The 23,555-nt window shown below is 44.9% G+C and overlaps 1 protein-coding gene across 1 annotated transcript in view; it reads left to right on the top strand.

Annotated features, from left to right (window-relative positions):
- The window catches only part of LOC115131044 (receptor-type tyrosine-protein phosphatase mu), a 319,957-nt gene that overhangs the window by 282,421 nt on the left and 13,981 nt on the right, over positions 1 to 23,555 (top strand). The window contains 4 exon segments of the mRNA XM_065019405.1: positions 479 to 555; positions 10,822 to 10,858; positions 17,167 to 17,264; positions 21,876 to 21,992. Coding sequence (XP_064875477.1) covers positions 479 to 555; positions 10,822 to 10,858; positions 17,167 to 17,264; positions 21,876 to 21,992 — 329 coding nt within the window.

Below are 23,555 nucleotides of genomic sequence, written 5' to 3'. Positions count from 1 at the left end.
CAACCGAGCTCTGTCATGTGATGAATTTGGTTAAGTAGAGTCACACGTCACAGTAGTTGACTGCCCAAACTTCTCTGCACCTAACTGGTGATACGGGCTTTTACTGTGCCCAGATCCATCACTTTGAATCCCAACAACAACTAAGGTGAAACAATAACTGAAAACTGTAACTGAACAACTGAACAGCATAGTTATCTTACAAATAATTGTTGACTGGTATCCAAATGAATAGGGACTAAATCAACTTATTAACCCAGGAAAGACTTTGTTCTAGAGGCCATATGTTAGACATCAGCACAGTGGCTAGGTAGTTTTGCAGTATGTGCAGGAGTTGATGACCTTAAACTCGGTGGACACTCTCCTCCACAGGGATAGCCGACCAGTGTTTTCCTCTCTGTCTCATCAATATTACTAATGGGGCCTTGTTTTCTCGTCCTCTCTCTTGTTTTTTCTTTCTCTCTGTCCTGTCTTTATCCAGATGATCACTCCCGCGTCCGGCTGCAGGCTATCGAGGGAGAGCAGAGCTCCGATTACATTAATGCAAATTACGTGGATGTAAGTACAACACCAGCCTGGGCTTAGACATAAAGGTCAGCCAGCGTGTGTCTGTGCACACGCATAGCTCTCAGATGGAATGAGATGATGATCAGGCTCCTGCTTAAACCCACAATCCTCCTACCCGCTCTCCTCCTCTTCCCGCACAAATCAAATCAAATGTATTTATATAGCCCTTCGTACATCAGCTGATATCTCAAAGTGCTGTACAGAAACCCAGCCTAAAACCCCAAACAGCAAGCAATGCAGGTGTAAAAGCACGGTGGCTAGGAAAAACTCCCTAGAAAGGCCAAAACCTAGGAAGAAACCTAGAGAGGAACCAGGCTATGTGGGGTGGCCAGTCCTCTTCTGGCTGTGCCGGGTGGAGATTATAACAGAACATGGCCAAGATGTTCAAATGTTCATAAATGACCAGCATTGTCGAATAATAATAAGGCAGAACAGTTGAAACTGGAGCAGCAGCACAGTCAGGTGGACTGGGGACAGCAAGGAGTCATCATGTCAGGTAGTCCTGGGTCACGGTCCTATGGCTCAGGTCCTCCGAGAGAGAGAAAGAAAGAGAGAATTAGAGAGAGCATATGTGGGGTGGCCAGTCCTCTTCTGGCTGTGCCAGGTAGAGATTATAACAGAACATGGCCAAGATGTTCAAATGTTCATAAATGACCAGCATGGTCGAATAATAGTAAGGCAGAACAGTTGAAACTGGAGCACACCATTCAGAAGTTTAGACACACCTACTCATTCCGGGATTTATCTTTATTTTTACTGTTTTCTTCATTGCAGAATAATAGTGAAGACATCAAAGCTATGAAATAACACATATGGAATCATGTAGTAACCAAAAAAGTTTTAAACAAATCAAGATTCTTCAAAGTAGCCACCCTTTGCCTTGATTACAGCATTGAACACTCATGGCATTCTCTCAACCATTCAATTCAAGGTGTACCTTGTTAAGTTGTGTGCTTTAATGTGTTTGAGCAAATCAGTTGTGTTGTGACAAGGTAGGGGTGGTATACAGAAGACAGCCCTATTTGGTAAAAGACCAAGTCGGTATTATGGCAAGAACAGCTCAAGTAAGCAAAGAGAACTTTGAAGGTTTCTTCAAGTGCACAAAAACCATCAAGCGCTGTGATGAAACTGGCTCTTATGAGGACCGTCACAGGAAAGGAAGACCCAGCGTTACCTCTACAGCAGAGGATAAGTTCATTAGAGTTACCAGCCTCAGAAATTGCAGATGAATGCAAATAAATGCTTCACAGAGTTCAAGTAATAGACACATCTCAACATTACATTTAACATTTACATTTAAGTCATTTAGCAGACGCTCTTATCCAGAGCGACTTACAAATTGGTGCATTCACCTTATGACCTCCAGTGGAACAGTAGTGCATCTAAATCTTTTCAGGGGGAGGGGGTGAGAGGGATTACTTTATCCTATCCTAGGTATTCCTTAAAGAGGTGGGGTTTCAGGTGTCTCCGGAAGGTGGTGATTGACTCCGCTGTCCTGGCGTCGTGAGGGAGTTTGTTCCACCATTGGGGGGCCAGAGCAGCGAACAGTTTTGACTGGGCTGAGCGGGAACTGTACTTCCTCAGTGGTAGGGAGGCGAGCAGGCCAGAGGTGGATGAACGCAGTGCCCTTGTTTGGGTGTAGGGCCTGATCAGAGCCTGGAGGTACTGAGGTGCCGTTCCCCTCACAGCTCCGTAGGCAAGCACCATGGTCTTGTAGCGGATGCGAGCTTCAACTGGAAGCCAGTGGAGGGAGCGGAGGAGCGGGGTGACGTGAGAGAACTTGGGAAGGTTGAACACCAGACGGGCTGCGGCGTTCTGGATGAGTTGTAGGGGTTTAATGGCACAGGCAGGGAGCCCAGCCAACAGCGAGTTGCAGTAATCCAGACGGGAGATGACAAGTGCCTGGATTAGGACCTGCGCCGCTTCCTGTGTGAGGCAGGGTCGTACTCTGCGGATGTTGTAGAGCATGAACCTACAGGAACGGGCCACCGCCTTGATGTTAGTTGAGAACGACAGGGTGTTGTCCAGGATCACGCCAAGGTTCTTAGCGCTCTGGGAGGAGGACACAATGGAGTTGTCAACCGTGATGGCGAGATCATGGAACGGGCAGTCCTTCCCCGGGAGGAAGAGCAGCTCCGTCTTGCCGAGGTTCAGCTTGAGGTGGTGATCCGTCATCCACACGGATATGTCTGCCAGACATGCAGAGATGCGATTCGCCACCTGGTCATCAGAAGGGGGAAAGGAGAAGATTAATTGTGTGTCGTCTGCATAGCAATCAACTGTTCAGAGGAGACTGTGTGAATCACACATTCATGGTTGAATTGTTGCAAAGAAACCACTACTAAAGGACACCAATAGTAAGAAGAGACTTGCTTGGGCAAAGAAACACGAGCAATGGACATTAGACCACTGGAAATCTGTCCTTTGGTCTGATGAATCCAAATTTGAGCTTTATGGTTCCAACTGCCGTGTCTTTGTGAGACGCAGAGCAGGTGAAAGGAAGATCTCCGCATGTGTGTTTCCCACCGTGAAGCATGGAGGTGGTGTGATAGTGCTTTACTGGTGACACTTTCTGTGATTTATTCAGAATTCAAAGCACACTTAACCAGCATGGCTACCACAGCTTTCTGCAGCTATATGCCATCCCATCTGGTTTGTGCTTAGTGGGACTATCATTTGTTTTTCAACCTTTCTAGGACTCCCCGCAATAGCCAGTGAAAGTGCAGGGCGTCAAAACAACAAAAATCTCATAATTAAAATTCCTCAAGCATACAAATATTTCACACCATTTTAAAGATAAAATTCTCATTAATCCAGCCACAGTGTCTGATTTCAAAAAGGATTTACAGCGAGTGCACCACAAACAATTGTTAGGTCACCACCAAGCCACAGAAAAACACAGCCATTTTTTCCAGGCAAACAGAGAAGTCACAAAAAGCAGAAATAAAGATAAAATTAATCACTAACCTTTGATGATCTTCATCAGATGACACTCATAGGACTTTGTTACACAATACTTGTATGTTTTGTTTGATAAAGTTCATATTTATATCAAATAAACTGAGTTTACATTGGCGCGTTACATTCAGTAGTTCTAAAACATGCAGTGATATTGCCACATCAATTTACAGAAATACTCATAATAAACATTGATAAAGATACAACTATTATACATGGAACTTTAGATAAACGTCTCCTTAATGCAACCGCTGTGTCAGATTTCAAAAAGACTTTACGGAGAAAGCAAACCATGCAATAATCTGAGTACAGCCTTTAGACAACAAAGCAGCCAAAAAGATACCCGCCATATTGGGTAGTCAACGTTGCTCAGAAATAGCATTTTAAATATTCACTTACCTTTGATGATCTTCATCAGAATGCACTCCCAGGAATCCCAGTTCCACCATAAATGTTTTGATTTGTTCGATAATGTCCATCAGTTATGTCCAAATATCTTCTTTTGTTATGGCGTTTGGTAAACAAATCCAAAAGCGCGTTCAGGTCGCGCCGAACTTCGGACGAAAAGTTAAAAAAGTTCTGTTACAGCCCGTAGAAACAAGCCAACCTAAGTATGGAATCAATCTTTAGGATGTTTTTAACATAAAACTTCATTAATGTTCCAACCGGACAATTCAATTGTCTGTACAAATTAAGTGGAACGAAGCTACCTTTAACGTGAGCGCGCCAGACCGAGGCTGTGGCACTCTGCCATACCACTCACTCAAAGAGCCCTTATGAGCCCCTCCTTTAGAGTAGAATCCTCAAAACATCTAGTGGAAGCCTTGGGAAGTGAAAAATAACTAACATCACCCTGTATCTTCAATGGGGGCTGAGTTGAAAAACTACAAACCTCAGATTTCCCACTTCCTGGTTGGATTTTTCTCAGGTTTTCACCTGCCATATGAGTTCTGTAAAACTTACAGACATCATTCAAACAGTTTTAGAAACTTCAGTTTTTTTGTCTATCCAATACTAATAATAAATCAAATCAAATCAAATGTATTTGTCACATACACATGGTTAGCAGATGTTAATGTGAGTGTAGTGAAATGCTTGTGCTTCTAGTTCCGACAATGCAGTAATAACCAACGAGTCCTTGATGATCTGTGACATCAGGTGGTGTAGGTGTCCTGGAGGGCAGGTAGTTTGCCCCCAGTGATGCGTTGTGCAGACCTCACTACCCTCTGGAGAGCCTTACGGTTGTGGGCTGAGCAGTTGCTGTACCAGGCGGTAATACAGCCCGACAGGATGCTCTCGATTGTGCATCTGTAGAAGTTTGTGAGTGCTTTTGGTGACAAGCCGAATTTCTTCAGCCTCCTGAGGTTGCTGCGCCTTCTTCACCACGCTGTCTGTGTGGGTAGACCAATTCAGTTTGTCCGTGATGTGTACGCCGAGGAACTTAAAACTTACTACCCTCTCCACTACTGTCCCGTCGATGTGGATAGGGGGGTGCTCCCTCTGCTGTTTCCTGAAGTCCACAATCATCTCCTTTGTTTTGTTGATGTTGAGTGTGAGGTTATTTTCCTGACACCATACTCTGAGGGCCCTCACCTCCTCCCTGTAGGCCGTCTCGTTGTTGGTAATCAAGCCTACCACTGTAGTGTCGTCCGCAAACTTGATGATTCGGTCATGTTTCCGGTCACCTTGCCCTGGTTAAAAGCAGTGGTTCGCGCTTTCAGTTTCACGCGAATGCTGCCAATCAATCCAATGTTTCTGGTTTGGGAATGTTTTAATCGTTGCTATGGGTACGACATCGTCAATGCACTTTCTAATGAACTCGCTCACCGAATCAGCGTATTCGTCAATGTTGTTGTTGGAAGCAATGAGGAACATATCCCAATCCACGTGATCGAAGCAGTCTTGAAGAAGCGTGGAATCAGATTGGTCGGACCAGCGTTGAACAATCCTGAGCGCAGGAGCTTCTTGTTTTAGTTTCTGTCTGTAGGCTGGGTTTTACCAGCCCTGGTTGCGCAATCGATATGCTGATACAATTTAGGGAGTCTTGTTTTCAGATTAGCCTTGTTAAAATCCCCAGCTACAATGAATGCAGTCTCAGGATATGTGATTTCCAGTTTGCATAGAGTCAAATAAAGTTTGTTCAGGGCCATCGATGTGTCTGCTTGCGGGGGAATATATACGGCTGTCAATATAATCTAAGAGAATACCCTTGGTAGATAATGCGATCGACATTTGATTGTGAGGAATTCTAAGTCAGGTGAACAGAAGGACTTGAGTTCCTGTATTTTGTTATGATCACACCACGTCTCGTTAATCATATGGCATACCCCCCCACCCCTCTTCTTACCAGAAAGATTGTTGTTTCTGTCGGCGCGATGTGTGAAGAAACCAGCTGGCTGCACCGACTCAGTTAGCGTCTCTCGAGTGAGCCGTGTTTCCGAGAAGCAAAGAACGTTACAGTCTCTGATGTCTCTCTGGAATGCTACCCTTGCTCGGATTTCATCAACCTTGTTATATTAGCATCTGGGACAGAGTAGGAGGCAGTTCACTCTGGGCACGCTATTCATCCAAAAGTGTAAATGTTGCCCCCTATCCCAAAAAGGTTAACAGGACAATGACCCAGACTGTGTAAGGTCTATTTGACCAAGAAGGAGAGTGATGGAGTGCTCCATCAGATGACTTGGCCTTCACAATTACCTGAGCTTAACCCAATTGAGATGGTTTGGGATGAGTTTGACCGCAGAGTGAAGGAACAGCAGCCAACACGTGCTCAGCATATGTGGAAACTCCTACAAGACTGTTGGAAAAGCATTTCAGGTGAAGCTGGTTGAGAGAATGCCAAGAGTGTGCATAGCTGTCATCAAGGCAAAGTGTGGCTACTTTGAAGAATCTAAAATATATTTTGATTTGTTTAACACTTTTTTCGTTACTTCATATGTGTTATTTCATAGTTTTGATGTCTTCAATATTATTCTACAATATAGAAAAATGTAAAAAAATAAATAAATAAAAACCCTTGAATGAGTGGGCCTGGCCAAACTTTTGATTGGTACTATGTATATATGTAGATTGATGATGAAAAAATGAATCTATTTTAGAATAAGGCTGTAACGTAATAAATAAGTGAAAAAGTCAAGGAGTTTCAGACCCCAATTTCTTTGAAAAAAACTATAAACGCAACATGTAAAGTGTTGGTCCCAAATTTCATGAGCTAAAATAAAAGATCCCAGAAATGTTCCATATGCACAAAAAGCTTGTTTCTCAAATGTTCTGCTCAATTTTGTTTACATCCCTGTAAGTGAGCATTTCTCTTTTGCTTATCAAGAAGCTGATTAAACAGCATAATCATTACACAGGTGCTGGGTGCAATAAAAGGCCACTCTAAAATGTGTCAGTTTGTCACACAACACAATGCCACTGATATCTCAAGTTTTGAGGGAGCGTAAAATTGGTGTTCTGACTGGAGGAATTTCCAATGGAGGTGTTGCCAGATAACTTAATGTTCATTTCTCTACCATAAGCCGACTCCGACGTCATTTTTTGAGAATTTGGCAACCGGCCTCACAACCGCAGACCACGTGTAACCATTCCAGCCCGTGACCTCCATATTCGGCTTCTTCACCTGCGGAATCATTTTAGACTAGCCACATGGACAGCTGATGAAACTGTGGGTTTGCACAGCCATATAATTTCTGCACAAACTGTCTCAGGTAAGCTCATCTGCGTGCTCGTTTTCCTCACCAGGTCTTGACTTGACTGCAGTTCGGCATCGTAACCGACTTCAGTGGGCAAAAGCTCACCTTTGATGGCCACTGGCACACTGGAGAAGTGCGTTCTTCATGGATGAAGGCTGGTTTCAACTGTACCGGGCAGATGACAGACCGTGTGTGATGTTGTGTGGGCGAGCGGTTTGCTGATGTCAATGTTGTGAACAGAGTGCTCCATGGTGGCGGTGGGGTTATGGCATGGGCAAAAGCTACACACAACAAACACAATTGCATTGTCGTGCCATTCATCTGCCACCATCACCTCATGTTTCAGGATGTTGCATGGATCTGTCCACAATTCCTGGAGGGTGAAAATGTCCCAGTTTTTCCATGGCCTGCATACTCAACAGACATGTCACCCATTAAGCATGTTTGGGATGCTCTGGATCAACATGTAAGACAGCGTGTTCCAGTTCCTGACTATATATCCAGCAACTTTGCACAGCCATTGAAGAGGAGTGGGACAACATTCCACAGGTCACAATCAACAGCCTGATCAACTCTATGTGAAGGAGTTGTGTCGCGCTGCATGAAGCAAATGGTGGTCACACCTTATACTGACTGGTTTTCTGATCCACACCCTACCTTTTTTAAGGTATCTGTAACCAACAGATGCATATCTGTATTCCTAGTCATGTGAAGTCCAGAGATTAGAGCCTAATACAGTTATTTAATTTGACAGATTTCCTTATATGACCTGTAACTCGTTAAATCTTTGAAATTGTTGCATGTTGCGTTTGATAATTTTGAGAGCGAGAGAGATGGGACATTGATCCAGATGGCCCGTCAGAAAGTTTGCCTTCGATTTGTTTTGAGCCTCAGATGTAAACAGAGCCCACACTTTGGGTCATGGACTGACAAACAGCATTGTCCTGGTAAACACACACACACACACCACAAGCCCTGCTTGTGCCGCTATCACGCCGGGTGTGTGAAATTGAGAAAAAGCCTTTGTGATACTTCAATGAATCTGTCATTGTGTCCAAAAATGATAAGCTTCTGTACCAACTGTGATTGTGAACCATCCGGTGGCCATGCAAGAGGCTGTTGTGTGGAAGCTGATTGTACAACATAGATTTCAATCCTATTCAACCCAAAGGTGTTTCCTTCAAAGATCTCTGGGGGAAATGTTTATCAAAATTACATTTTCTGATTTATGTAGAAGTAAAACAAAATGGAGTCATCTTTTTTGTTGAACCTGAGAGACACAGCAGAGATAACGAGAGAAGAAAGAAGAGATAGTCAGTGACACACTCTGGAGATTTCCACGACTGTCTCTCACATGCACGCGCACACACACATTCATCACAAATGTGAGCCAAATGTCCATCTATGCTGTGGCGTAAACAGAGCTGCCTTTGACCACCATGTGTCCTGTATATCCAGTCCGGACTATGGAATTAGAACTAGAACACTGTCCATCTCTATGTTCTGGATACAGTCTGTCCACGGCCAGTACATATTGTAGGGCCATTAGTTTGTTTCCCGGGTGACCGTTTAACACTAGAAGCCCACTCCTTGTTTACCCCCCTGGCTATTGCTGTTGACAGTCTATGTTATTTTCCTCTCCCATCAACCAGCTGGCATGGTGCCACCAATGCCAACCAACCTCCCCCTGCGTATACTTACCTCCCTTGTCTCCTCCTCGCCTCACTCCTCATCTCCCCCTCTACCTCCACGCCAAGCTTTGCTTTCACATGTCATTAGCCACATTAGCACACTTAGCTCTCTCCTCTTCAAAGGCCAGTGTAAATTAGGGTAAATTTGCAGCGTAGGTGGAACAAGTCGCTATCTCTCGAAATGAAAGGGCCTGTAAATAATTTCCACACGCCCACATGGCGTCTTCATGTCAGAGACATTGTGTTCAGGTGCTCACAGATTGATAAAGAGATCATTCTGAAAGCTTCCGCTCTCGTTGTCAAGACCGGAGTTGGTACGCGTTAGACAGCCCTCTAAGTGGATATGGTTTAATCTGGCTTTGTTTCACTGTTCGCATTGTTCTTGATAGCAACAAAGTGATTCTGAAGGAGATTATATGAGAGGTGAAAATTTGCCCATTAACTTTGTAGACGTTTTGCGTTTCAAAACGAGGAATTGTTATCTTGTTGCAAGAAGCCTCCTATGATAATGCAATGTTCCTCTCACAGAGAATCATAAGCATCAACCTTACAGTACTCATTAAAACATTCCATGAATACAATTTGACTGTGTTTGTGTGTGTGCGCGCGTGTTTGGCAGCACACTCGTGTGTCCAGTCGTATGTGTTGAATTAGCATTCCGCGTCTTACTGCTCTGCAAGGTCACCTATGTAGCTAATTACAGCTTGACCCCAGAGGACTCGTGGTGACACGGACATGAAGACATCTGTACACTACCTCCCTCCGCTGCACCTGTCCTCTCCTCTCCCTGCAGACTGTCTGGGTTTCTGCTCCCTCCCAGTGTTTCTCTAGCTTGTTTCTGTAGTGCTGTCTCACCAACTCCTTTGGTCATTGGCATGACAACGACCATAGCAGTTGGCTGTGTGTGTGGTGCATTCAGTCAGTGAACTCGGCAGCATCTGTGTGAGTGCTGCTCGTCTCCCAGGCACAGACCTAACAGGTCCCAATTAAGTGGAATTTCAGAAGGTCAGAACAGAAGTCTAAACCTTTCTTCCAACATGATGATCACACAGAATACGTGACCAGCCAATGAACCTTTCTCCTAATAGCCTCTCGCTAACTAACTCTATAGCCATAGTGCTCCCACGGTGGGTACTCCTCGATAGTATGTAGAGCAAGAGGATAAACAAGTCTCAGGGAGCCCAGCCTATCAGAGCCCAGAGAGATGGAGAGCCCAGCATATCAGAGAAGAGAGATGAGGTGTCCCTGTTTGATTCAGTCCAATTATATTCCATGTTAATTATAGTTGAGGTAAAGGGAATATGGCGTGGATAAGAGCTGGACCAGATGAAGACAATAGGTCAGACTTTGTGGAGGGTGAGAACGGATCTTTACGCCAACATGTAGCTTCCCACCGTGTACAGTAGGCCTCGCTAGGATACAAGATGCTCGCCAAATGAAATTTGAGGGGATTAGAGTAATCCCTCTGAGATTGAGCCTATTCCGAAGATAAGAGCCACACAGCAGAAGAATAACTCAGCCGTGTGCGTGTTCACAATCCACAGACTGTATTATCCATCGAAAATATGCTGTCAGTGCACTTTAAGTGAACCGACCGCAGGAATTCTTTGAGAAAGAGAAATGCTGCTGACGGGATGTTAGAGTGGTTGCTGTCATGTTGTTGTCATTATCTTAGAAGACAAGCTTTTGCATGTATTTTCAAATGGAATCCAAATAAACATTTTCTTTCTACCTGGTTTGAATTAATTAGTAATTTAAGACAAAATAAATGTTTTGAAATATGTTTTCACCGCAGCATGTTTCGCTTCTTGACTCAAGTAAACAAATATGCCCATTGTACTGTATTCTTCAGTTTGTTCAATACTGACATCTGTGTGATGAAAATGTTAATTTGTTTCTCTTTGGGATTTCAGGGCTACCACAGGCCAAATCACTACATTGCTACCCAAGGTAAGAACAGTAACACACGACAAACTTGATCTTGTCTGAATATCTCAGTATTGTTGTTGCATCTGCAAGTCTTTAGTCTGCTGTTCAGTATGACAGCCTCACCAGAGCTGTCAACACAGATATACAAGAGATCTGTGGGACTCCCCTCTCTCTCGCTCTCTAACCAACCTCCCCCCTCCTTTATTCCCTTCAGCCTGTCCAAGCCTTGTTGTGCTGAAGTAGCGTCTTAGAACAATTAATCAGTTGTGTGAGCAAAAGGGGAGGGGTGAGGATTGCAGTAATAAATAAATGGTTAAGTTAATGTGTACTGGCGTGGTGTGTGTACATGCACATGCGTGTCTAAACGTGTGTGTTGTATTACTGCATTAATCTGGCAGGCATACGCTTTTCCCACTATCGCGCTGGAGGTGAGCTCTGATTGATCGTTAATTGTTGTTGAATTCTTGGAGGCAATGTTTTCTCGGCCAGCCGCGCGAAGGTAATTCCATTCCACGCTCCCTCCGAGTAGAGACAGCCAATCCAGCACAGTCAGACCAAGTAGACAGTCTGGTCATCTAGTGGGCCTGGGAGCTGCATAATGACCTAGTAGACAGTCTGGTGGTCTAGTGGGTCTGGGAGCTGCATAATGACCTAGTAGGCAGTCTAGTGGGTCTGGGAGCTGCATAATGACCCAGTAAACAGTCTGGTTGTCTAGTGGGTCTGGGAGCTGCATAATGACCTAGTAGACAGTCTAGTGGGTCTGGAAGCTGCATAATGACCCAGTAAACAGTCTGGTGGTCTAGTGGGTCTGGGAGCTGCATAATGACCTAGTAGACAGTCTAGTGGGTCTGGGAGCTGCATAATGACCTAGTAGACATTCTGGTGGTCTACTGGGTCTGGGAGCTGCATAATGACCTAGTAGACATTCTGGTGGTCTACTGGGTCTGGGAGCTGCATAATGACCTAGTAGACAGTCTGGTGGTCTACTGGGTCTGGGAGCTGCATAATGACCTAGTAGACAGTCTAGTGGGTTTGGGAGCTGCATAATGACCTAGTAGACATTCTGGTGGTCTACTGGGTCTGGGAGCTGCATAATGACCTAGTAGACATTCTGGTGGTCTACTGGGTCTGGGAGCTGCATAATGACCTAGTAGACAGTCTGGTGGTCTACTGGGTCTGGGAGCTGCATAATGACCTAGTAGACAGTCTAGTGGGTCTGGGAGCTGCATAATGACCTAGTAGGCAGTCTAGTGGGTCTGGAAGCTGCATAATGACCTAGTAGACAGTCTAATGGGTCTGGGAGCTGCATAATGACCTAGTAGGCAGTCTAGTGGGTCTGGAAGCTGCATAATGACCTAGTAGACAGTCTAATGGGTCTGGGAGCTGCATAATGACCTAGTAGACAGTCTAGTGGGTCTGGGAGCTGCATAATGACCTAGTAGACAGTCTAGTGGGTCTGGGAGCTGCATAATGACCTAGTAGACACTCTAGTGGGTCTGGGAGCTGCATAATGACCTAGTAGACAGTCTAGTGGGTCTGGGAGCTGCATAATGACCTAGTAGACAGTCTGGTGGTCTAATGGGTCTGGGAGCTGCATAATGACCTAGTAGACAGTCTAGTGGGTCTGGGAGCTGCAAAACGACCCAGTAAACAGTCTGGTGGTCTAATGGGTCTGGGAGCTGCATAATGACCTAGTAGACAGTCTAGTGGTTCTGGGAGCTGCATAACGACCCAGTAAACAGTCTGGTGGTCTAGTGGGTATGGGAGCTGCATAATGACCTAGTAGACAGTCTAGTGGGTCTGGGAGCTGCATAATGACCTAGTAGACAGTCTAGTGGTTCTGGGAGCTGCATAACGACCCAGTAAACAGTCTGGTGGTCTAGTGGGTCTGGGAGCTGCATAATGACCTAGTAGACAGTCTAGTGGGTCTGGGAGCTGCATAATGACCTAGTAGGCAGTCTAGTGGGTCTGGGAGCTGCATAATGACCTAGTAGACAGTCTGGTGGTCTACTGGGTCTGGGAGCTGCATAATGACCTAGTAGACAGTCTAGTGGGTCTGGGAGCTGCATAATGACCTAGTAGACAGTCTGGTGGTCTACTGGGTCTGGGAGCTGCATAATGACCTAGTAGACAGTCTAGTGGGTCTGGGAGCTGCATAACGACCCAGTAAACAGTCTGGTGGTCTAATGGGTCTGGGAGCTGCATAATGACCTAGTAGACAGTCTAGTGGTTCTGGGAGCTGCATAACGACCCAGTAAACAGTCTGGTGGTCTAGTGGGTCTGGGAGCTGCATAATGACCTAGTAGACAGTCTAGTGGGTCTGGGAGCTGCATAATGACCTAGTAGGCAGTCTAGTGGGTCTGGGAGCTGCATAATGACCTAGTAGACAGTCTGGTGGTCTACTGGGTCTGGGAGCTGCATAATGACCTAGTAGACAGTCTAGTGGGTCTGGGAGCTGCATAATGACCTAGTATACAGTCTGGTGGTCTACTGGGTCTGGAAGCTGCATAATGACCTAGTAGACAGTCTAGTGGGTCTGGGAGCTGCATAATGACCTAGTAGACAGTCTAGTGGGTCTGGGAGCTGCATAACGACCCAGTAAACAGTCTGGTGGTCTACTGGGTCTGGGAGCTGCATAATGACCTAGTAGACAGTCTAGTGGGTCTGGGAGCTGCATAATGACCTAGTAGACAGTCTAGTGGGTCTGGGAGCTGCATAATGACCTAGTAGACAGTCTGGTGGTCTACTGGGTCTGTGAGCTGCATAATGACCTAGTAGACAGTCTAGTGGGTCTGGGAGCTGCATAATGACCTAGTAGACAGTCTAGTGGGTCTGGGAGCTGCATAACGACCCAGTAAACAGTCTGGTGGTCTAGGAGCTGCATAATGGTGTAGATAGTCTGGTGGTCTAGTGGGTCTGGGAGTTGCATAATGATCTGTTTATTGGAGTGCTGGCCTTCCAGGCCGTCCACCTTGCCGTTCTCTGTCTCCTCAGAAGAACAACACCTGTTCTGTGACGAATGACACTGAGTGAAACGCAGGCTGCGCTAACAGTCAAGTGGACACACATACCTAGTCCTCGGTAGTGTGTCTTAACCCCCAGGTGAATGGCTTCCAACAGAGAGAGTGCCGGCTGGTGAATGAGACTAGGAGAGGGTTGACCTCCATCCTATTTTATGATGAGACTATACAATATTTACTATACACAGTCATACTAGACGTTGAATAGGAGAGAAAATAATAGAGCACACCAGCCTCAGACAGAGTAGAATAGATAGAATAGACACTAGCCTCAGACAGAGTAGAATAGATAGAATAGACACTAGCCTCAGACAGAGTAGAATAGATAGAATAGACACTAGCCTCAGACAGAGTAGAATAGATAGAATAGACACTAGCCTCAGACAGAGTAGAATAGATAGAATAGACACTAGCCTCAGACAGAGTAGAATAGATAGAATAGACACTAGCCTCAGACAGAGTAGAATAGATAGAATAGACACTAGCCTCAGACAGAGTAGAATAGATAGAATAGACACTAGCCTCAGACAGAGTAGAATAGATAGAATAGACACTAGCCTCAGACAGAGTTGGCAGCGGAATCTCCATGTTTAGTTTTTTTCAATGTTATGTCGGCGTTCGCAATTAGAGGGCAGCTTTCAAAGAGAATTCCATTTTTCTTTTGGGCGGAGAGAGAGGAAAATGGTAACAAGCAGAGATCTTGCAGAGATCAAAGGCAGGTGTGCTTCAGGCCAATCGAGCGCTTGTCAGTCACGGACATTCAGCATGGGATCCCAAACAATATACACTGAGTGTACAAAACATTAAGAACACCGGCTCGTTCCATGACATAGACTGACCAGGTGAATCCAGGTGAAATATATGATCCCTTATTGATGTCACTTGTTATATCCACTTCAATCAGTCTAGATGAAGCAGAGGAGATGTTAAAGAAGTATTTTTAAGCCTTGAAACAATTAAGACATGGATTGTGTAGGAGTGCCATTGAGAATGTGAATGTGCAAGACAAAACATTGACGTGCCTTTGAACGTGGTATGGTGGTAGGTGCCAGGCACACCGGTTGGAATGTGTCGAGAACTGCAATGCTGCTGGGTTTTTCACGCTCAACAGTTTCCCGTGTCTATCATGAATGGTCCACCACCCAAAGGACATCCAGCCAACTTAACACAACTGTGAGAAGCACTGGAGTCAACATGGGCCAGTATCCCTGTGGAACACTTTCGACACATTGACACTTTCGACACAGAGTCCATGCCCTTACAAATTGAGCATTTTTTTGAGGGCAAAAGGGGGTGCAACTCAATATTAAGAAGGTGTTCCTAATGTTTTGTACACTCAGTGTATGTTTTTACTCATGGGTGTGGAGAGGTGCATTTTGTCCATTCACCCCTTTTCTCTCAAAAGCACCCCCAGAAGCTAAAGGTCTGTATAGCCTTTTTAATACAATATCATTTATTAAAATACATACAACCTTTCTTTATTAACTCGGTCCTCACACAATCGCTGGCTGGCTGGCTGGCATGTTTCTCTTTCTAGGGGAAAAAAGGTGCAAAGAAATATCCTAGTCTCCTTCCCTCCTGAAGAAGCCCAGCAATTTGTGTGTCTGTATCTGTGGCTGGCGGGGTGCCAGGGTGAAAAGCATTGCGACGACAGAGCCTCTCCTCTGACAGCCTGTCCACTCCAGCCGTCTGTGAAGACTTTGTTTAGCTTTTTTCTCCTACTTCCTTGTCCTATTTCCCCAGTGCACCATGGGAGAATCTCTTCTCCACAACTAATTGGAGTTGCATGACTTGGCTTTACCCTCTGCCGCACTAGGCCATTTACCGCAGCTGCTCAACGATGATGCGTCGTGTCACATTTTCTTCTCCCAGACGACGACACCAGCCGCGCTTCGCGCCTCTCCTCCGCCGAGACTTTCTTTCTCTACACAGTTGTACATACCCACTGTTAACACTGTGTCAACACAGATGACTGGTTTAGTTGGCAAACGTCTCACAGGTTCACAAAGTGTGTTCATAAGGAGGGGAAAGGAGGGAGGAAGGGAAGGGGGGAGGTACTTGTATAGAGCTCTTAGAAGGAAATAGTTGGGAGATCAAACCTCCATTCACCCCGAGTGCAGTCCTTTTTTCATATCATCTACATAACACCATCACTTCCTCCAGAGAAACTTCCTATCCCTGGGTGGATGAGTAACTGTAGGACACACACTGTTCTGATTGAACTGAATCTGCCTTTAATTTAGAAAGAAAATAATATGTCTAGAATGGTGAGGGTTGCTGTTAGGAGGAGTGAAGGGGGCCAGGGGAGAACAGGGAGTGTATAGGCTCTTGTTCCTTGGAGAGATGGTTATGAATACCAGGAGAGCATGTGAAAACCGGCTCGCTCGCACTAGAGGTAAAGGCACCTGGAATTGTCATCCGGCGAATTCTCAAGCATTTTAAAATGCGACACCAGTGTTTGGTAATGCGGCTGTTTGTGTGAGCATGAATATGGAACATCTGCAGGGAGCTTCGTGTGTGTATGCGCACGTGTGTGTGTGCTCGCGCATGTGTATGTTTTAGCTGTTGGAAGCAATTTGCTGTGGCTGACGGTACACACGCCGCAGCTCTCCAGGACACACACACACGGATTTGCATGAGCTAATTAGCTCGTCCAAAGTATTTTTTTTGCATTTGCCAGTTGATTAAAAAACAATGCTAATTTGAATTAATTAAATTAGTAATTCTTAATTCCTTCCAGGGATCCTTTATTGCTTGGTGCAATCTTAAACACGGCCCACATTAAAGTGTGTAGGAGTTAATTGAGAGTGTGTGCACAGATTTCTGTCCCCCTTCCTGGCGTTAAGCTTCTTGTCATTCACCGCGTGTGTGTTGACTTAGATCCAGGCATTAGCTGATTGCCCTGTCAACAGTGATCAGAATGTACAGGCACACAGCCCCAGTGTCCTGTGTTGATAAAGTTCAACTGGGAAAAACAAGGTGTTAACCAGCTGAACCTGTGTACTTTTCATTGCTCAGAAAACAAGTAAGTAATCGACAAATGTGAAAAACGATAACAAGGATGTGATGAGCATGGAATTAGTATGAGAAGAACCTGGTATAAGTAGAGGATCTGACAATCCTGACAATATTTGGACAATACACACACTTTTTTATTGGAAAATCACATGTTTGTGTCATTCATAACATGATTCATAACATGTCCATATGGTCACAAAGAGCTTCGCATACACACACTCACACCCTTTCTCTCCTTTCTCTCTCTCTCTCCCTCGCTCGCTCTCTCTCTGTCCCTCTGTCTCTCCTCAGGGCCCATGCAAGAGACAGTCTATGATTTCTGGAGGATGGTGTGGCATGAGAACACTGCAACCATTGTCATGGTGACCAACCTGGTGGAGGTGGGCAGGGTGAGTACCACGAGACCACAGACACACACAAACAAACACACACACAGTCACACACTAAAGACAAACTCAGTTCTGGTACATTTTATTGATTCAACCAATAAATAAAGTAAACTAAAAGGTGGACATTTTCCAGGCCTGGCATACAGAAACCAGGGGCCCAACATTTGAGTGTTTTCTGGAAAGCAACGCCAGACAATGTCAATCTACTGGGGTGTAATGTCCCGTGTGGGTACAGACCTTGTTCAAGCCAATCAACCATTGGTTAAAGCCTTGAGAGGCGTGATCAGAGAGTGATCTGACCGGTTAGTCGAATAAGCTCTCTGAAACGGTCAAACCCATAACAATACGCACGCACGCATGCGCATACACACACACAATCATACACACACACAATCATACACACTCTCACGCACACACTCATACACACAACGACAGAGAGGGCATGCCTAACCTGTCAGTGGCTCATTTAAGGAAGGGCCCCAACTCCCGCTGGCACCATATCAAATCAACAAAAGGGAACCGAGTGATGCACGGCCACAAAGCGCTAGCCAAGCGGGTGAATCCTCCCACCACCTGGTGCTATTGTTTTAACCACTCAGCCCTGGCTGTCCCATCTTGCCCCCTGTTGAGTCTCCACTCTCCAGGCCCCTTCAGTGGGCTGCAGGCAGGCCAGGGTCGGCAGGCAGGAAGGCACAGCGGCATTCTTTTCCACCATAATAATAATAAAAACCACTCACTCCACAGCCATTGTCTGCTAGGCCGCTTCACCACTGATGAACTTTGGGAAATCCCTTCTCCCAGGCTTCTGTCGCTTTTCGCGTTCATGCCAAGCAGTTTTGTTTGTTTTCGATCTAGCTTCTCTCCTGTTTCTACATCCCTTCTGGACCGCAGGTGGAGGGAGCACAAGGCACAACTAGACGTGGAGAATAACACTACCCCAGATAATGTGTTAGTGAGTGGCGCAGGCAGCCACCCAAAGCATATCGCTGGCTGATCATCTTCATCGTAGCTGTCAGACACGGTTGGGATTAATAGGATATTTCTGCCAAGACTTCATCTATAGGATGCTCTTCAGGGATAAGCTAGCTGAAGTATCAGGGGGATCTGAGAGGCTGGAGCATCTTGACTTGAGCTCCATACAGTTTATGATCGTGTCACTGGATACCCAACTTCCTTTCACTGATGATCAGGGCTGAAGCTCCAGTCAGCTCCACAGTGACCCTGTACACTTTATTTATCCTGTCAGATGGTGATGAGGTACCTAGTAAGAGTCCGATGGATAGCTAATCGTATTAGCCCAAATCATCCTCCCAATGTTTTATTTTGTGTGAGTGTATTTATGTTTTAAGGCTACATTACACTCTGTGACCAGTAGGAGTGTTTTGTATTGTTAAACCTCTCTTCCTATCACGGATCATGTACTCCATCCAAGATCCTCTCAGAACCGTCGCCTGCTGTCCTTACATGCTTACCCAGTGTGGCACACAACACCAGAGAGAATGGAAGTGGCACTAGTTTGACAAAGCCATATTAGTCTCTGTGGTGGTAGGTATAAGAGAACTAGTTGTTCCTGATAGCTCTCCTAGATTGGCATTCTTTAAAGATCCACAATGCAGGAATCGCTTTACCATTTCCTGCTTGGTAAAATTCTAATAGTTCGCCTAATTTCAGTTTGTGACAAAACAAGCAGTCATTATGTAGAGAATAATTGTCCCAACTAAACCGCTGTGAAATATATTTTTCACAACCAAAAATATAGTATTTTCAGCTGTTTGAAGCTGGTGTACAAAACCGAAAGTAAAAGAGGCAAAAACTAAACTTAAGAACATGAAGCATAGAAATAGTGCACATAGAACATATTCACACAACTTGATTTTAATGACAATGAAAGATCAATAACTCAAATTGCTGTATGAATTTGGTCGGGTCGCCCAAAACGTTGAATAAGCTCTTGTCTGGGCTTCCCACAAGAAGGAAAGCACATGGGAGACAGAGATCTGACATTCTTTAGGCTACTAGTTATGTGTCCTTCCATAGAAAACTTATGGGATCATCTTCAAATCTTCTCCAACGACATTGAGATTCCTCTTAAAGGCCATATCAGGAAACAGGGCCTAGTAGGAGATGAGGGCATAAGGAAGCATATTCATGCAACCTACTTTAGAAAAATGGCTTCCAAGATCTGAATGTACCAATTACATGTAATTGAGTGGCTCAGTACTGTAAAGACATGAAATACAAAACTACAGTACACCATCATAAACCATGTATTAAAATGTATCATGCTCCCGGGTGGCGCAGCGGTCTAAGGCAGTGCATCTCAGTGCTAGAGGCGTCACTACAGACCCTGGTTCGATTCCAGGCTTTACCACAACCGGCTGTAAGTGAGAGTCCCATAGGGCGGCGCACAATTGGCCCAGCGTCTTCCGGGAGAGGGTTTGGCCGGGGTAGGCCGTCATTGTAATTAATTGACTGGCCTAGTTACATAAAGGTTCAATATAAATAACAAATGCTTGACAGATTATCAAATCAAACCACGAAATGGTTTATCATAATGGTACTTCCATCATACTGTTTACATGCAAGAGTAACTCACTAATGTGTGTGTGAATGGAAGTAGGGTCTCTCTAACATCTCTTTATATTCTTGCTGAAAGGTCCAATGCAACTGTTTTTATCTCAATATCAAATCATTTCCAGTTATTTATGTTACAGTCAGACCGCTGCTACTAATTGACAATTTGCTCATTATGACCAGTTGAATACTAAATACTTTGATAAGGTATAGCTGTATCTTTTTTTATACCAAGGAAGCCACCAGGGAAACCCTACCTCTTGGAAACACTCATATTATTATTCTATATTGGTCTCTCCATGATCAACACTGTCACAGAAGACAGATAGGAATATCATTTAAGAAAACAGAGATTCCTATCGCAGTTAAACAATGTTTTCCGGTCCTCTCCAGAGAAGCAACTATAATTGCTTCCAGTGCTGACAGCTAGCGTGACTAAGGCGGAGCTGCGGGAGAATAATGTACTTGGCCATTAAAACACAATTATATCACCAATTAGATCCCCCTCCCTAATTACACTATCACAAAGGAGACAGCAGGGGAGGGGAGAGGAAGGGTGGAGGAAGAGGAGGACGGTAGGGAGGGAAAAGAGGACAGACAGATGGAGAAATGGAGAGGAAGATAAGGATGACCCGGAGGGAAGATAAGGCTGGTGTGAGTGACAGAGAAGAGGACGGAGGGAGGGAGCAGAGAGACAGCGGGAGAGAGAGAGGATACCGTCAGAAAATCCAAGACTGAAAAAACTAAAACAGAGACTGTGAAGAAGAGGCTCAAACTTTTGTTGAATTTCATTGATTGTTCAATTGCCAAATTAGGGAAGTAATTTCCACTGTGTACGAAATAGGCCTATATGCTCTTACACCTCTTACTGTGGGGGAGGGGCCAGATAAGTGAAGTGGTATCATCATAGAACCTGCGCTGTGCGACTTCTGGTGACCCCAGGGTTCACAACCTCTTAATGAGTAAAGAGCCCAGTGGTGCAGTATGGGTAATTAGAGCTGGGACATTGAGCATCTGCTCTAACAAAGAGGAGGGCCACCTGCCTGTCGCTATATGGGACAGCACCAAGATGTCACTCACTGGCTGCGTCTCAAATGGCACTCTAGGGTGCCAAAGTAGTGCTATATACAGCAAATAGTGTGCCAAAGTAGTGCTATATACAGGAAATAGTGTGCCAAAGTTGTGCTATATACAGGAAATAGTGTGCCAAAGTTGTGCTATATACAGGAAATAGTGTGCCAAAGTAGTGCTATATACAGGAAATAGTGTGCCAAAGTAGTGCTATATACAGGAAATAGTGTGCCAAAGTATTGCTATATACAGGAAATAGTGTGCCAAAGTAATGCTATATACAGGAAATAGTGTGCCAAAGTTGTGCTATATACAGGAAATAGTGTGCCAAAGTGGTGCTATATACAGGAAATAGTGTGCCAAAGTAGTGCTATATACAGGAAATAGTGTGCCAAAGTAGTGCGCTATACAGGGAATTTCAGACACAACAATTTCACAAGCTGACATGACCTTCTCAGACCTTTCGGCTTGTCCATTGGGAGTCATACGTCACACTGTTGGATGGTTGATGCCCAGTTTAAAGTGATCATAAAGTGTGTGATAGTGGTCAAACTGGACTGTAGTGGTTGTGATGTTAAAGGAGTGGTCTGTCTGTGTGTTCTGTGATTGAGGTGAACCTGTAATGTCAACACTACTCCTCGTGGCAACAATGCTTTTTCATCACAATTCACTGAGAGCAGAATAATATTCCAAACTAGGCAAAAACAGAACTTTAATGGGAAAAAACCTTTTGAGTTGACTCACAAATTAACTGTTGTCCAACAACACCTTGCACAATAGATTACCTTCAGTAACATGCACACATTCTCGTCCCCAAGCTCCCAAACTCACCACACAGAAGTAAGTACATTAAGTTCCAAACTAGGCAAAAATGTCTGTCAGGTTTTCACCTTGAACGAACAGAAAAGATATTTCAAGCAACTAAACTGCGGTCAGGTCATCCCATTACACCCTGTGTCCCCTCAGGTGAAGTGCTGTAAGTACTGGCCTGACGACACTGAGATCTACAGGGACATGAAGGTGACCCTCATCGAGACCCAGCTGCTGTCAGAGTACGTCATCAGGACCTTCGCCGTGGAAAAGGTACGGACACTCCAAGTGATCAGGATATTGGAAGTTATTCATTGTATTGTATTGTTTTCCATTGTATGTATTATATATAAAGCAACATGTAAAGTGTTGGTCCCATGTTTCATGAGCTGAAATAAAAGATCCCAGAAATGTTCTATATGCATAAAAAGCTCATTTCTCTAGCATTTTCTGCACAAATTTGTTTACATCCCTGTTAGTGAGCATTTCTCCTTTGCCAAGATAATCCATCCACCTGACAGGTGTGGTATATCAAGAAGCTGATTAAACAGCATGATCGTTACACAGGTGCATCTTGTGCTGGGGGCAATAAAATACCACTCTGAAAAGGTTAGTTTTGTCACACAAAACAATGCCAGATGTCTCAAGTTTTGAGGGAGCGTGCAATTGGCACGCTGACTGCAGGAATGTTCACCAGAGCTGTTGTCAGATAATTTAATGTTAATTTCTCTACCCTAAATATTTGTCAGTATGTCCAAACGGCCTCTCAACCGCAGACCACATATAACCACGCCATCCCAGGACCTCCACATTCGACTTCTTCATCTGCGGGATCATCTGAGACCAGCCAACCGGACAGTCACTAATGAAACTATGGGTTTGCACAACCGAAGAATTGCTGCATATACTGTCAGAAACCGTCTCAGGGAAGCTCATCTGCGTGCACCTCGTCCTCACCAGGGTCTTGACCCGACTGCAGTTTGGCGTCGTAACCGACTTCAGTGGTCAAATTCTCACCTTTGATGGCCACTAGCAGACTGGAGAAATGTGCTCTTCCCAGATTTATCCCAGCTTCAGTTGTATTGGGCAGATGTATGCGCCGTGTGGGCGATCGATTTGCTGATGTCAATGTTATGAACAAAGTGCCCCGTGGTGGTGGGTTTATGCTATGGGCAGGCATAAGCAATCGACAACGAACACCATTGCATTTTATCGGTGGCAATTTGAATGCACAGAGATACCTTGACGAGATCCTGATGCCCATTGCCATTCATCAGCTGCCATCACCTCATGTTTCAGCATGATAATGCACGGGCCCCATGTCGCAAGAATCTGTACACAATTGGAAGCTGAAAATGTCCCAGTTCTTCCATGACCTGCACACTCACCAAACATGTCACCCATTGAGCATGTTTGGGATGCTCTGGATGGATGTGTACGAAAGCGTTTTCTAGTTCCCGACAATATCCAGAAACTTCACACAGCCATTGAAGAGGAGTGGGGCAACATTCCACAGGCCACAATCAACAGTCTGATCAACTCTATGTGAAGGAGATGTTGCTCTGCATGAGGCAAATAAATGGACAGAGCTTCATGTACTCACTACTACTTTACTGAAGATTCTTAGATACTTCCTTTATAATAGGTCCATCTGTCTTTCAGAATGCCTGTCTGTCTGTATCGTAGCCATTTTGTTTCTCATCCTATTGTACTCATAGCTGTTACCAGGCCTCTCCACTTTTCCACTTCTTCTATCCCCATGGGCTTTTAAGCTGTGAATATTTCCCCTGCCGTGTGTGTGTGTGCGTGCATGAGTGCTCAAGGCTCAGACGGGTG

Source organism: Oncorhynchus nerka, linkage group LG6, assembly GCF_034236695.1.
Source record: "Oncorhynchus nerka isolate Pitt River linkage group LG6, Oner_Uvic_2.0, whole genome shotgun sequence".
NCBI classification, from domain to species: Eukaryota; Metazoa; Chordata; class Actinopteri; order Salmoniformes; family Salmonidae; genus Oncorhynchus; species Oncorhynchus nerka.
Note: the sequence above shows the minus strand (reverse complement) of the source record. Positions and strands in the feature narration are given on the sequence as shown.